Source organism: Pseudophryne corroboree, chromosome 2 (genome assembly GCF_028390025.1).
Source record: "Pseudophryne corroboree isolate aPseCor3 chromosome 2, aPseCor3.hap2, whole genome shotgun sequence".
NCBI lineage: Eukaryota > Metazoa > Chordata > Amphibia > Anura > Myobatrachidae > Pseudophryne > Pseudophryne corroboree.
The window spans coordinates 448122218-448137072 of record NC_086445.1 but is presented as its reverse complement, the minus strand read 5'-3'; the positions used below and the strand labels follow the sequence as shown (position 1 = coordinate 448137072).

At 44.2% G+C, this 14855-nt stretch overlaps 1 protein-coding gene across 3 annotated transcripts in view; it reads left to right on the top strand.

The window, feature by feature from the left end:
- The window catches only part of ZZEF1 (zinc finger ZZ-type and EF-hand domain containing 1), a 404243-nt gene that overhangs the window by 248451 nt on the left and 140937 nt on the right, over positions 1 to 14855 (top strand). For all 3 annotated transcript variants that reach the window (XM_063953702.1, XM_063953701.1, XM_063953700.1), the window contains exons 29-31: positions 8143 to 8635; positions 8986 to 9150; positions 11352 to 11471. In XM_063953702.1, coding sequence (XP_063809772.1) covers positions 8143 to 8635; positions 8986 to 9150; positions 11352 to 11471 — 778 coding nt within the window. The remainder of the gene's footprint in view (positions 1 to 8142; positions 8636 to 8985; positions 9151 to 11351; positions 11472 to 14855) is intronic.

The window sequence follows — 14855 nt, the reverse complement described above, 5'->3', positions numbered from 1 at the left end:
CTTGGGGTCTTTCTCCTAATTTAAGCATGAGACTTTGGGTCAGTGGAACGTGTATGTTTGAGTTTGTCTAGTGTGCCAAGCACATGAGATCTAGCAGAAACTGAGATACCTGATGTCCTAGACGCTTATAGTTTAAGCATTAGGCAAATCATCCATTTTAATTTCCTTCTTTGCATCATGAGGTTGGTCCATAAGTTCTTGGTACCATGCAGGTTTTTATCCACTTTCCATTGAGTATACGAATAATTAGTTTCCTGAGGTTGTGAATGTCTCCATTGTGAAGTTTTCCATCTGCAGTTTTACGTACCAAATGGATGACTTAAACGTGGTGGTGGGCTTTCTTAAGTCCATTTTCTCATGGCTCGAGCCGCACTTAAGTATGTCATGGCCTCCCCATGGGTGAATAATTCACATTTTTTGGCTTATAACCGCTTTCAAAGGGCTTACAGTCATATGAATGTGTCCTCACATATCTGGTCTCTGTACGCCTTGCAGCATAGGTGCCTGGCGTGAGTCAGCCGACAGCTCTGCTAATGTCTGGCGTCTTTGTTTGCCAAAAATGCGTCTTATTTGCATCACTATGCGACGCACAAGCAGCTTATGATGATTAAAATTATATGTTGCATGCCTATATTATGTGTGCGTCTGTGGCTGTATCTGCATACGAAATGAGTCCTTGACTCCTGTTGGAGAAAGAGCGCTTTATAAATAAAATTATAATTATGACATTACAGTGATTTCTAGGAAGATACTGTAGCATAGCAGTTCATATGCAGATACAGTCACACACACAATATAAGCATGCCACATATTTTAATCAGCATAAGCTGCTTGTGCATCCTATTCACATAGCAATGTATCCTAGAGGCATTTAAACAAAAAAGTCACACATTTAGATGCCCGGCGCTACCGAGTCACTGCATGTTGTGACTGAAAGGGCTGTTTAACGTGACAGCAGCAAGGATGTAGGAGGACACATATGTAGATGGGTAGTATGTCTCACTTTGGTGCAACATTTATGGAAAGCCTTAGAGCCACATAGGTGATGTGAACGGTCATGATGGATGCAAGAATTCACCTTCAGCCGTCTTTTCTAATAGAGACTTGGACCACAGGTGTGGAGAGTTCCTCCTTACTGGTTAATGCACCTAGACTTAGAGGTCACAGGTAGACCTTTTCAAGAAGGTCGAGGCAGGACTTTAAAAGCCCATTGGCCAGTCTTGAAGAGTTCTGAGTCTGGATCGCAGATATCAGGCCCAACCACGATCTCTTGTGGTGGGAGTCTGTCTTCATTTCCAAGAACAATTGTTTGATTCCACCACAGAAGACAGGGTAAAGAGGTATTATAAATGCGTTATAAATCTCCTGAGATCCCCACCCTGAAAGTTACTATGGAACTTTCTACGGGGACGAGGAAAGTCCTCTTGTTCTGTGTGTCTTTCAGGCTTTGGGGGTAGTCGTTCTGGTCTGGAAGGACAAAACAAAATTTGGGTTTTAATACAAATGTCTTTTAGTTCAGAAACCAAATTCAGCATAAAAATTCAGTTCACCGCAATGTGTGCGACTTGCTTGTGATCATAATTTACGAGGCCTTCGCTGTTTATTTAATTTTAACCCATGAATTTAAGACTAAGGGGGACATATACTAAGTCCTCTCGGACTTCTGGTCAAGATCAAGAGTAGTATCTTAGATCAAGGGTAGTATTAGTTTCACGTCTGATACGCCCACTATCTGAGAGCCATATATTATATGAAAATTTAGAACAGGGAAATGGGTAAAGATCTTGCTCTGTGCACTCCGCGCATTAACCGGGGACTGCAGTAGTACTATGACATTGTCTGCTCGCAGAGCTTATGATTACGTCAGTGGTTAGTGAATGCTGGGTTAAGGAATCTCACGGATCACAACCGGTGGGTCGACGTACCTACCGTCGTGGCTACGCCCACCAGATGTACTTACCCGAGTTCATCATCTTAGGGTTTCAAGTGTTGGGGGCAGTGCAAGTGGTGCCTCAATGCAACAGAGGCACCAGAGGAGAAACAGACTAGTTTTACAGGATCACAAAAACAGAGCACCATGTCTATTCCATAAACACTTCAGAATGAAGGTGGTCCTCCACTCCTAAGGGATTCCAGGGTAGGGGCCCGTCTAAAATATTTCAGAATATTTAGTTAAAGCTCCTGCCAGGATCCCTGGGTAAAAGATCTGTTTACCCTGGCATGAAGAGTGTTTAAATTCACTCCACTTTACATTCCGAAGAATCGCGGGAGATATTACAAGAGGCTGTACTAAGACTGGGTCAGACCCAAGCTATAGTTCCAGTTCCGCCTCATATAGAAAACAGGGGATACTAATCCAACCTGTTGTGGTACCGACTCCGGACGGTTCGGTAAGGCCCATTTTGAGTCTAAAATCCTTGAACCCTTACCTAAAGGTTTTCAAGTTCAAGATGGTATCCCTGTGAGCAGTGACTGCGGGTCTGGAAGAACAGGAGTTCATGGTTTCACTGGATATAAAAAATGTTTATCTCCATATCCCGATTTGGTCGCCCCACCAGGCTTACCTGCGGTTTTCCCTGTTGAACGACAAGTTCCAGGCTCTGCCCTTTGGCCTGTCCACGGCTCCGAGGGTCTTCATAAAGGTGATGGAGGAAATGATGTCCCAGCTCCGAGTCCATGGGGTCATCATCGTTTCTTACCGGACGATCTCTTGATAAAGGCGAGATCCGGGGAGCTTCTATTGCTCAATATCAACCGCACTATTCAACTTCGGTCACATCATGGGTGGATTCTAAATTTACAGAAGTCTCACCTTGAGCCAACTCAGCGGCTTCTGTTCCTGGGAATGTTTCTGGATACAGTGGCTCAGAAGGTATTCCTCCCAGAGGACAAGGCAAGGATGCTCCAGGAGATGGTCCGAACGATTCTAAGGTTGAATCGGATATCCATCCATCTTTACATATGGTTGTTGGGAAAGATGGTAGCCTCTTACAAGGCGATCCAGTATGGAAGGTTCCATGCCAGAACATTTAAATTGGATTTCCTGAGCAAGTGGTCCGCATCACATCTTCAGATGCATCGGATCATACGCCTCTCACCTCAGGCCAGGGTTTTCTTCCTGTGGCGGCTACAGTGCCTGAGAACTGCTGGAAGGCCAAAGTTTCGGGATTCAGGATTGGATCCTCCTCACAACGGACGCGAGTCTGCGGGGATGGGAAGCTATCACCCAAGGGGGTCAGTTCCAGGGCAGGTGGTCCTCCCACGTAGCCCTACTTCCGATCAACATTCTGGAACTCTCTACAAAGCTCTGCTTCAGGCCTTTTCTCTGCTTTGGCATCAATTGACAGGGAGGAACAAAGAGCAAAGCCTGCATGCAAGAAGTGGCAAGGATACTCCTCTGGGCTGAAAAAAATGCAAGAGCAATGTCTGCCATCTTTATTCCTGGGGTGGACAACTGGGAAGCGGACTTCCTGAGTCGTCACGACCTCCACCCAGGAGAGTGGGACCTCCTCCCACAGGTGTTTCGGCAGATCACCGAACTGTGGGGCTGCCCGCAGATTGACCTGATGGCTTCTTGGCTCAACAAAAAGCTTCGCTGGTATTGTTAAGGAACCAGCGTTTCCTACAGGCTGGAGTGGATATGGGCCTACGTCTGGGCTCCCTCAAGGTCCAGATTTCGTCCCTCTCTATTTTCTTCCAGAAGAAGTTGGCAGTGTTGCCAGAAGTTCAGACTTTCTTGCAAGGGATACTTCACATACAACGTCCCTTTGTGCTGCCAACGGCACCCTGGGATTTGAATGTGGCTTTGAAGTTTCTACAGTCCTCCTGGTTTGAACCTTTGATGGCGGTAGAAGACCAGTACCCCACGTGGAAGACGGTAATGTTGCTGGCCCTGGCTTCTGCTAGACGTGTCTCAGAATTGGGGGCCTTATCGTGTAAAAGTCAATACTTGGTCTTTTACGAAGACAGAGCAGAGCTCAGGACTAGGCAGCAGTTCCTGCCGAAGGTTGTCTCTGCATTCCACTTGAACCGACCTATTGTGGTCCCGTCTAGTTCTGGCTCTTCTGCTCCTCCGGAGGCATTTGGATGTTGTGCGAGACTTGACGATCTATGTCAAGAGGACAGCTCGGATCATAAAGACAGATTCCCTGTTTGTGCTCTTTGATGCGCAGAAAAAGGGGTTGCCCTGCTTCTAAGCAGTCCATTGCTCATTGGCTTAGGCTTATTATCCAACAGGCCTCTGTGTCGGCAGCCTTACCTGTTCCTCAGTCTCTGAAGGCCCACTCTACAAGATCCTTGGGGTCTTCCTGGGCGGCTGCCCGTGGAGTCTCGGCCTTGCAACTATTCCAAGCCACTACCTGGTCGGGGAAGAACACTTTTGTGAAGTTCTACAAGTTTGATACCCTAGCTGAAGAGGATACCCAGTTTGGGCAGGCAGTGCTGCAGACGTCTCCGCACATTCCGGAAGCTTTGGGACGTCCCCATCTTACTAAGTGACCCCAGTATCCCTTATGGATGCTAGAGAAAATAGGTTTTTGGTTACCTACCGGTAAATACTTTTCTCATAGTCCATTAGGGATACTGAGTGCCCGCCTCAGTGCGTTGACTTTTCTGCAGGTTTTTTTTCTGTAAAAGTTTGCTTGTTCAGCTGTTGCCGTTTTGTTACCAGCAGTTGCTGGTCGGTTTATGTTGTGGTGTGCTGGTGTGTGAATCTCACCACTCGTTGTTGTGTTCCTTCTCTCGGGTATGTCCATTCTCCTTCGGGCACAGTTTTACCTAGACTGGCTGTTAGAGGGGGCATAGAGGGGTGGAGCCAGCACACCCAGTGAAGAAATTTAAAGTGTACCGGCTGCTTTGGACCCCAAACTATATCCCATCTTACTAAGTGACCCTAGTATCCCTTATGGACTACGAGAAAAGGATTTACCGGTAGGTAACCAAAATCCTATTTTTCTCTCCAGTGGATGTGGTCCTTTGCTATGGGAATACTTTTGTGATTAATTAGGAGGGGGGTAGGACAGCCTGCCCTCACAAGGCACTTTCTAGCAGGTAAGTGCCTCCTGGCTGCGCAGCACCAGGTTTTGGCTGAACAGTTGTAAGGGGAGTTTTGGGAAGGCTTTGTACTGTTCCACAGAATGTATTAACAAGTAGAGCCAGTTTGTGACCTCCAGTGTGACCCAATTTTATGGGTGAGAAAACAGGATTTTTATCCTTACATTAAATACATTTTTTTTTAAGTTCATTTGGGGTTAGTAGGCACCCACGTTTTATATCTTTACTGCATTCTTGTTCATTCTCTATGTGGCGGTGTTTCATGATGTTATAAGAGCTTACCATTCCTGTTATCCTTTTTTGTTTGATGCTCTCTCTCCAATCCTGTAGGTTTCAGTTAAACATAACTGTGGCACCTCTAGGAATTGGGAATGGAAGGGCAAAAATACAGACCTGTTTAAGATGTAACGTGCCTGCACTCCTGATTCCAATTGTTAGAACTCTTGCAATCTGGGCAGAGAAAATGCATATGCATATACGGTTCAAAAGCGGGGGGGGGGGGGGGGGGGGTGATGGCTGCTGATCTTCCAGTATGTCTTCTGCCAGTGGAGACCAAAATCCTTGATAGTCTAAAACAGGCTTTTTCAACCAGTGTGCCATGGCACACTAGTGTGCCGCGACCAGTTGCAAAGTGTGCCGCGGAGCCAGAGCAGCTTCCTGCACCTTCAGAGTGAACTGTTGGCCCAGGCTCTTCTTAGAGGATCAGTCATTCTCCGGCCATAACCTATGCCTTGGTGACACGGCGGTGTGATATCATAGGTCACGTCCACCGCGTCACACCACTCAGCCAGCCCACCTGCCTGCATACACAACTTCCAGTTCCCGCCTGCATCCACAGCTTTCCTTGCCCACCCACATTCACACCTGCCCGACCGCCCACTGCTCAATATTCGCAGCACTCCACTATGAACAACCCCCGCCACTGAGGGACAGTTGACCGGTAGGGACTAATATTTGTTATGTTATTTCTCCTGTCAGGAGCAATAGGATATATGGGGGGAACAATGTGAATAATTCATGTGGGAAGCAATAGGATTTATGTAGGGAGCAACATGATTTAAGTGGGGAGCAATGTGATTGTTTTTTTCTGTGTAGACCAATGTATGTGTGGATTTGTTTTTTACTATGAGGGCCAATGTATGTTTTTTTTGTTTTGTTTTTTTCCTGTGGGTGAACTGATGGTGTGCCTTGGCAATTTGAAAATATTGTTCGGTGTGCCGCGAGTAAAAAAAGGTTGAAAATCACTGGTCTAAAATATTATTTTTCAAGTTATGAATAGAGGATGGAAATCTTGGTTTATCTAAAATGAGACCCTAACCAGAGTTCACCCAACAAAGATTATCAGACAATTTCTTGTTGACTTGATTGATACATATTTATTAAAACATCAAATTTAAAACATTGGATTGAATCTACTTTTTATTATGCATAATCAATGCCTTGGTGGGATTTGATGTTGATACAACTGTGTTCTCCAACTCTGCTTTCAAGCTCTGCTATTTCTTGGTTGAATTCTGGTATGAGGGTCTCATTTTAGATAAACCAAGATTTGAATCCACTATCAATATCTTGAAAAAGGACTAAATTTACTGCGTAGACTGTCAGGGATGCATAGCCTTACCAAACTATGTGTGTGTAATAAATAAATGGACCGGCACTCCACGACACTAGCGGTTACTGCGCTGGTGCCCTCACATGTACGGCTGTACAAACTATATATATATATATATATATATATATATTTCAAAGAGAGCTGGCACTCACCCCAAAATTGCTGCTCCGGTGCCCTCTGGTATAATAAGTATAGGCAAACAGTGGAGACATGCAGCGGCACTCAGAGACTGATCCCAAAAATTAAGGTGCAAAAGTAGATTGTTTAATCCATAAAAGCAGCAACACAAAAGGTGACCAACGTTTCGGGGCGCTAACGCCCCTTTGTCAAGGTGATACCTTGACAAAGGGGCGTTAGCGCCCCGAAACGTTGGTCACCTTTTGTGTTGCTGCTTTTATGGATTAAACAATCTACTTTTGCACCTTAATTTTTGGGATCAGTCTCTGAGTGCCGCTGCATGTCTCCACTGTTTGCCTATATATATATATATATATATGTCTGTGTGTGTGAGGTTGAAGTGTATTGGAGCTCATATATTAAAACTTAGACATTTTTAGGGTGCTCATATCCACAAATTAAAGCTTTAAGTCATTATTTTTGTCCTGTCTCCCAGTGATGGGTTAACAGACACTACTGTTATCCGCATTATCATTGTATGCTTGAAAAGAAGATATAAATCAAAGTTTGTTATATTGATGGATTCTTTTGAACTTGTATAAGTGTAGGAGTAGACTCACAAAATAAAGCTGAACGTTTTCTTCAATGTTCTAAAAGTTCTTAGTGATATATTAGTTCAGACATCGCTCACTAAATACTGTTATAGGGCCTTATTCAGGTTTGTTAGCAAACCAAAAAAGCACACTAATGGGCAAAAAAACATGTTGCACTGCAGGTGGGGCAGATGTAACGTGCAGAGAGAGTTAGATTTGGGTGGGGTGTGTTCAAACTGAAATCTAAATTGCAGTGTAAAAATAAAGCAGCCAGTATTTACCCTGCACAGAAACAATATAACCCATCCAAATCTAAATCTTTCTGCATATGTTACATCTGCCCCGCCTGCAGTGCACACGGTTTAGCCCATTACTGTGTTTTTTTGGTTTGCTAACAAACCTGAATAACTCCCATAATCTCCAAAAATGAATCCCTAGTCACTGACTTGAGTAAATACGGCAATATGCAATACATCAGACAAACTTCCTTTAATCTGACCTATCAATATTAAAAGAAACAGAGCACGACTTTTCTTTTATCAAATGGTTCTGGTTTTAGCATGCTTAAGTGCACATTAGTGGTCATACAGTACATGGTTGTTTAAAACAATGGTACAGGTCCACTTTAAATGAGGCACAATGTTCTGGACCATGATAAAAAAAATAATCCCTTTTTGTCCTTGAGTATTTCTTTAAAAAAATATTTGTGAGTGTTCTAGTATGTATATAGTATATTTTATTTATTTCTATTTTTTATATGAATTACAGCAAAGCAGTGCATTGAGAAGTGTCTTCTGCTGCTGAACTTTTCACCTACAATGTTAAGGTTGCAATCAGACAGCTTCAATTTCGCAGAAGAGAAAACAGCATGCAGTTTAAATTTGCGCAAAGGTTCAATTGTGGAGGCTGATTTTCAAGCTTCAAGCTCCTCCCCCGTTACCGCTTCTCCTGAGGCTGCCCATCCTAGTCTGATGGGAAAATTTCAAGTGCCTGACCATGACTCTCAGAAAAGGCAGGAGCCAGAACTTTTTAAATATGAGACTCCGGTAGGCTCTCAAATGAAATCATCAGAAAAGGTGGAAGATACTTCATCCCCCCCTCCCACCCCAACACGTAAAGCCCCATTCAGTCGGGCAAGGCTGAGGCTGCTCTCATTCCGTTCTATGGAGGAGCCAAAGATGGTGCCAACAGTGAAAGAAAAATATCCCATTGTGAAGAGTGTCTTAGATTTTGTAAAGGATCCAGCAATTTCCCATGAAAGGTAATGACAGAACTTTTCATGACATTTGTTATTTTTAGACCTTAATGCTTTTAGTTGAAGTTCTTAAGAATAATTCCAGTTTAAGATGATCAAAGCAGATCACTCATTGGTATAAACATGTTCTAATTATCCTTTTAAAAGTAAAGAACCTTAAATATAGAAAAATTATACTAGTGTAGGTGTTTGAGTCTTCAGCGAGTATAACACAGAAGAATTCAAAAGTTGTGGATAATGAAAGTAATTTTCTAAACAAAAGTTTTGGCTGAAACAATGAACTCTTAAATTCCACCCATCTAGCATTGTTTAACTTGGACCTGCAAAGGTAACGTTTCATTTTTTTTTTCTACAAGTGTTTTGCAGGTTCTGTCCCTCAGAAAAGCACAGGCTGAAAGTATCTTAAAGGTTCTTAAGATTATTCAAGAGTGTCTTGATACTTTGGGGAAACCTCACTTCTTCCAACCTCCCTGTGTGATCTTTCTATTGGAGCTCCTTGCCTGCCAGAGCGACTTCACAAAGTAAGCACAGGGCTGTACTTCGCTAATGTTGAGACCTTTTATTTATTTTCACATACAGTACCTTTCAGGGTGCTGCAAACAGGAGTTGAATATTAATTTAGACTCATTTGTTAACAATTAAAAATCTACACCTAGAGGTGTAAGGAAGGCAGCAAGGTTAAAGGTCGTGTTTGCTTCATACTTCTCACAATGCATAACCTTATAACTGACACAAGTGGAGTGATCGTCACTGACCTGGCATTTATGTAACCATTTATTGTGGCATGACATATGCTGTATGCTGTTCTTTTTCATGGTGTGACTTGATTTCTGGTCACTTTTCCTTGGCTTTAAATGTTTTTCTGTTGCTATAGTGACATTTTTAATTCACACTCTACTTCAAGCCTTATTATTTCTTTGTCTGAGTTTTTTGCATTTTCTGCTTAGTACAAGCAAAGAAAGGATTTATATAGTCAGGATTATATAGAGTTGGAGGAGTCAGTTCACTTCTCTCCAATGTGCTGCTTGATAATTTGGGCTGCTCACATTACCACGTATTACAGTAACACCTCATTTCCACTAAAATCCATGGTCTGACCCAGGATTTGGAACACTCAGCCGAACCAGGTCAGACACAAACCAACCCCTTTCACACTGCAGCGCAGGCCCTGAATTATTCCCACAGGACCGCTTCGTTCACACTGCCCGCACCGGTCCTTAATTATTCCCACACAAGAGCATCGTTCACACTGCACATCGGTGCAGTACCCGCGCTTGGAGATGACTTCATTTTTTTTGCGCCGGGAATGCGTCTCTCCCAATGTTGTGAATAGGTCCCGGGTCAGATGACCCAGGTTACCCGTTTCCACTGCAGCACTCCTGGGTGTTTGCCATGTAAGACCCTGCAAAGTACTCAGGAAGGATGCTCGTGTGACTGGATTTGGGTGGAGCCGTTTCCACTGACAAAAATCCTGGGTTGTTGTGCATTCATATGCAATAACCTGGGATTTTCAAGTCTGTAGATAAGGGGTATAAGTAAACTTCACTAATTGTTCTGTGCACCTCTATGGTGTGTGTGAGAAGGAATGAACGAAAATACATTGATGTAGAGTGTATTTACGTCTGTTCTGAAGGCACCTTGCAGATAATTGTAAGCCCCATTTGACATCTCTAAACAGAGTGAGAAATTGAATTGGCATGGAAAGAACTAGTTCTGTACAGCAATATTCATCTTTCCACTGCCATTATTTGGAACATGATAAAGCGTAGTGCACTTTATTAGGACACTTTCTTTTTATAAACCTCTTCACAAACCCATATCCTTACCTCTTTGTCTTACTTAATTAACACTACTGTTGAGAGTTGCTGGTTAGGATTTATGGTGAGGATGGCCGTAAAGTACAAGACGTGGCTTTAGCATTGTCGACTTCCATATTTACACATTGTAATATGAGCATGTCTTTTTTGATCCCTGTGTCCTAGCTGTGTGCTCCGGGGACCGGCAGGTGTCTCAAACCCAGTCGACAGTGCTCAGGCCACCGGTGCTGGGTTCCGGTGGCGCGACTGGTGACTGTTTCGGTGTCTGCAGCTGCTGGCTGCAATAATAGTAACTGTAGAATTTTTTTTTTTAAATAAAAGTTTAAAGTACAGCTGCAGAATCTGCTATAAAAATAGGCCCAGCTCTGTTGGGTGCCAAAAAAAACCTGAAGGCTGCAGGCAGGGGGTGGGATATAGGGGAAGAGAAGAGAAGCCTGTGCTGTTCAGAGCTTAATCTTTTGATGCCCAGACTCATCCAGTTCCACCTACAGTATACCCGGTGTTTCCAGTGTCACCCATGAATGAAAGAGAAAAATACTGTAATAAGAAACTTCTGTGTTGATGTTATTTGAGCTATGCAGTGATATGTAGTGTGTGTGCAGTTGTTCATACAAATGTATGTTTTAAATACACTACTAAAATGTTGAATATTCATTCCAGTAGTCAAACTGTACAATTATATTAGAGGTGAGCGGCTTCGGTTTTGCTCGGATTTACTAAGTTCTCAAAACGGCATCTTATTGGCTCATGGATGTCACGTGTTTTGGATAGCCAATAATAAAAATTTGTATAAAACCGAACTAGTGTTAATTCTGGCGTTACAGCCGAACCCGCTCATCTCTAAATTATACACAGATAAAATTCAAGGAACTGTTTTACCAAAATAATGTTTGTCCATTTTATAGCTATTTTGGTCACTTGGAAGGCTGCGGTGCGGAACTCCATAGAGAAGTTCGAGAATCCTACTATAAGCTTGTTGTTGTTTTAGTTAATGCTGTGAAGGAGTTCAACAACCTTAAGGACAGGTATGTTTTGAACATAATAAACCATGTATAATGTAAAGTTTGCCAATACTAGCAAGGGCTTAATTCTGGTTCGTTGTTCAAAGTTGCAAAACAGTTATCATCTATGTATACATTTATATTGGATCCTTGATCTGTTATACTCCTTATGTGTAAATTACTGACAGTACAATACTGTGCCATTGTTTAATACAGGTTGAGTATCCCTTATCCAAATATTCCGAAATACGGAATATTCCGAAATACGGAATTTTTTGAGTGAGATAGTGAAACCTTTGTTTTATGATGGCTCAATGTGTTATGATTCCAGTACTCCTGACCGGAGGAGATCTTATGACAATGGCCAGAGTACTGGAAGGGAATGCTGGTTACGGGAGCAGGAAAGACTAGTTGCCCCTGGCGCCCTAACTCTATTGTCTCACCCGTGCTATCGGAAATCCCTTGCGAGACTATGGTTTCTTGAGCCCCTGGCAGCCACGTTTGAAAGGCGGATTATGTCTGCCCAACTCCGGTGCCCCCCGGTCTTAGTGAGAGACAAAGGGAAATCCGAGGCAGGATGATGACAAGAGGACCTCTGACTACAACAGGCCAAGGGCAACAAGCTAACTAACCAAACTTGAAGTATGCGCGGAAAAACCGCCAGATAAAAGGACAACCAAAATCCACTAGTCCATTACTCCTACCCAGCACCGCTGGATACCAGAGTGGATCTGTGGGAGCGGAATCCTCCGCAAAAGCTCCGAAACACAAATAATAAATAATAAGTAATAAAGCGGCCAAGCCGCAACACACGGCTACGCCGCGACTCACGAACAGCACTGGATGTTTAACGGTGCTCAGTCAGGACTCTAGGAACAGATGACGACTTCCGAGTGCAGGACAACTGAGGACAGGAACGACCGGATACAGCAGGACTGGAAACACTCTCAGCAAACAAATACAGCATGCAGGAAGCTATTACCGGCGTCTGTGTGAGGCACTGCAAGAGCATATAAACCGAAGCCCTCCAATCAACTGCTGCCAGTGCTGATTGCATGAATGCCGTGCAGCTGCCTTGCTGCACGGCCAGGAAACAGGTGCCCTTACTAATTTAAATGGACCCAGCAACGGGGAACGCGGTCCGCCAGTGGCGTCCCCGTTGCTAAGGTCCGTGCGGCTCCGTGCGCCCGGCGTCTAGCGTTGCCAGGGAGCCGGCGGCTGTACGCGCACGGCGTCCCTGGTTGCTAGGCGCCGGGCCGCACCGACGAGCGGACCCCGGCGCCTAACAGTACCCCCACCTTGAGGAGGGGTCAAGGAACCCCTAAAGCCAGGTTTCCGAGGAAATTCCCGAAAAAATGCCCTCTTGAGCCTCGGGGCATGGAGATCCTTATCCAGGACCCAAGACCTTTCCTCTGGACCATAGCCTCTCCAGTGCACCAGAAAATAAAGCTGACCCCGGGACAATTTGGAATCGAGAACCTTCTCCACCAAGAACTCCTGTTGTCCCTGTACATCTACTGGTGATTTCCCCTGAGAGATCTTCCGAGGAAATCTACTGGAAGAAACATATGGTTTCAACAGGGAGCAATGGAACGTATTTCCGATCCGGAGAGCTCTTGGTAAACGTAACCGGAAAGCAACTGGGTTGATTTTTTTAATAATATGAAATGGTCCAATAAATTTGGGGCCCAATCTAGCTGAGGTTTGTCGAAGTCTAATGTTACGAGTCGACAACCATACCCTGTCTCCCACCTTAAAAGTGCAAGGACGTCGGAGCCTGTCCGAAAAAATTTTCTCTCGAAATGCCGCTTTTCTGAGGGCAAGGTGCACTTTTTTCCAAATGACTCTGAGATGAGAGGTTAAGGTTAGCGAGGAAACAGAAGAATGTTGAAAAAAAGAATTAGCTCTGGGGTGAAAACCAAAAACTGAAAAGAATGGAGACACATTAGTGGAGGAATGACAAGAATTATTGTAAGCAAACTCCGCCAAAGGAAGAAACTCGGACCAATCATTCTGGAGTTTGGCTGAGTACAAACGCAAATACTGTTTTAATGATTGATTAACTCGCTCGGTCTGCCCGTTGGATTGGGGATGGTAACCGGATGTTAAAGACAATTTCATCTTTAATGAGGCACAAAAGGACTTCCAGAATTGTGCAATGAATTGTGGACCCCGATCAGAAACAATATCAGTGGGCAACCCATGAAGTCTGAAAACATGGCGGAGAAACAAAACAACCAATCCCTGGGCAGATGGCAGTCGGGGAAGAGCAATTAAATGAGCCATCTTGCTAAAACGGTCCACTACCACCCATATGACTCGGAATCCGGCTGACAGAGGGAGGTCTACCACAAAATCCATGGAAATATGAGACCATGGCCTGAGAGGAACATTTAAGGGCATAAGTTGCCCGATAGGCAAGGAACGGGGAACCTTATGCTGTGCACAGACCTGACAAGAAAAAACAAACTCCTTAATGTCTTTAGAAAGACCAGGCCACCATACTGAGCAGGAGACTAATTCCAAAGTCTTAGAGATCCCCGGATGCCCGGCAACTTTGCTATCATGAAATTCAGTCAAAACAGTAGCTCTCAAAAACTCAGGGACGTAAAGACGACCAGCAGGAGTATTTCCAGGAGCTTGATGTTGAAGCTGCTTTAACTGGGTAAATAAATCTTGTGTGAGGCCTGCCCAAATGACTGAAGACGGAAGTATGGGAGTAACAGGACTGTTATTATGAACTGGAAGAAAACTGCGTGACAGGGCATCCGCCTTGGTATTCTTGGAACCTGGCCTAAAGGTGATAATAAACTTGAAACGAGTAAAAAATAAAGCCCAACGAGCCTGCCGGGCATTCAGCCGCTTAGCTGATTCGATGTACTGAAGATTTTTGTGGTCAGTCAATACTGAAATGGTATGTGTTGCTCCCTCAAGCCAATGTCTCCACTCCTCGAAAGCCCATTTAATAGCCAGTAACTCCCGGTTACCAACATCGTAGTTGGATTCAGCGGATGAGAATTTCCTGGACATGAAGGCACAAGGATGTAGTTCCAGAGACTCCGGATCCTTTTGAGATAGGATAGCCCCCACTCCTACCTCCGAGACATCAACCTCAACAATGAAGGGCAATTCTGGGTTGGGATGTCTGAGGACTGGAGCTGAGACAAAAGCTTGTTTCAAGGCCTGAAAGGATAACTCAGCTTCACGTGACCAGTTGGTAGGATCCGCTCCCTTCTTAGTCAGTGCCACCATGGGAGCAACCAGGTCGGAAAAAGAATGAATAAATCTTCTATAATAATTTGCAAACCCTAAAAAGCGCTGAATTGCTTTTAAGTTGATGGGTTGCGCCCAACTAAGGATGGCTTGGAGCTTCTTAGGTTCCATGCAGAATCCCCGAGGGGAAATAAT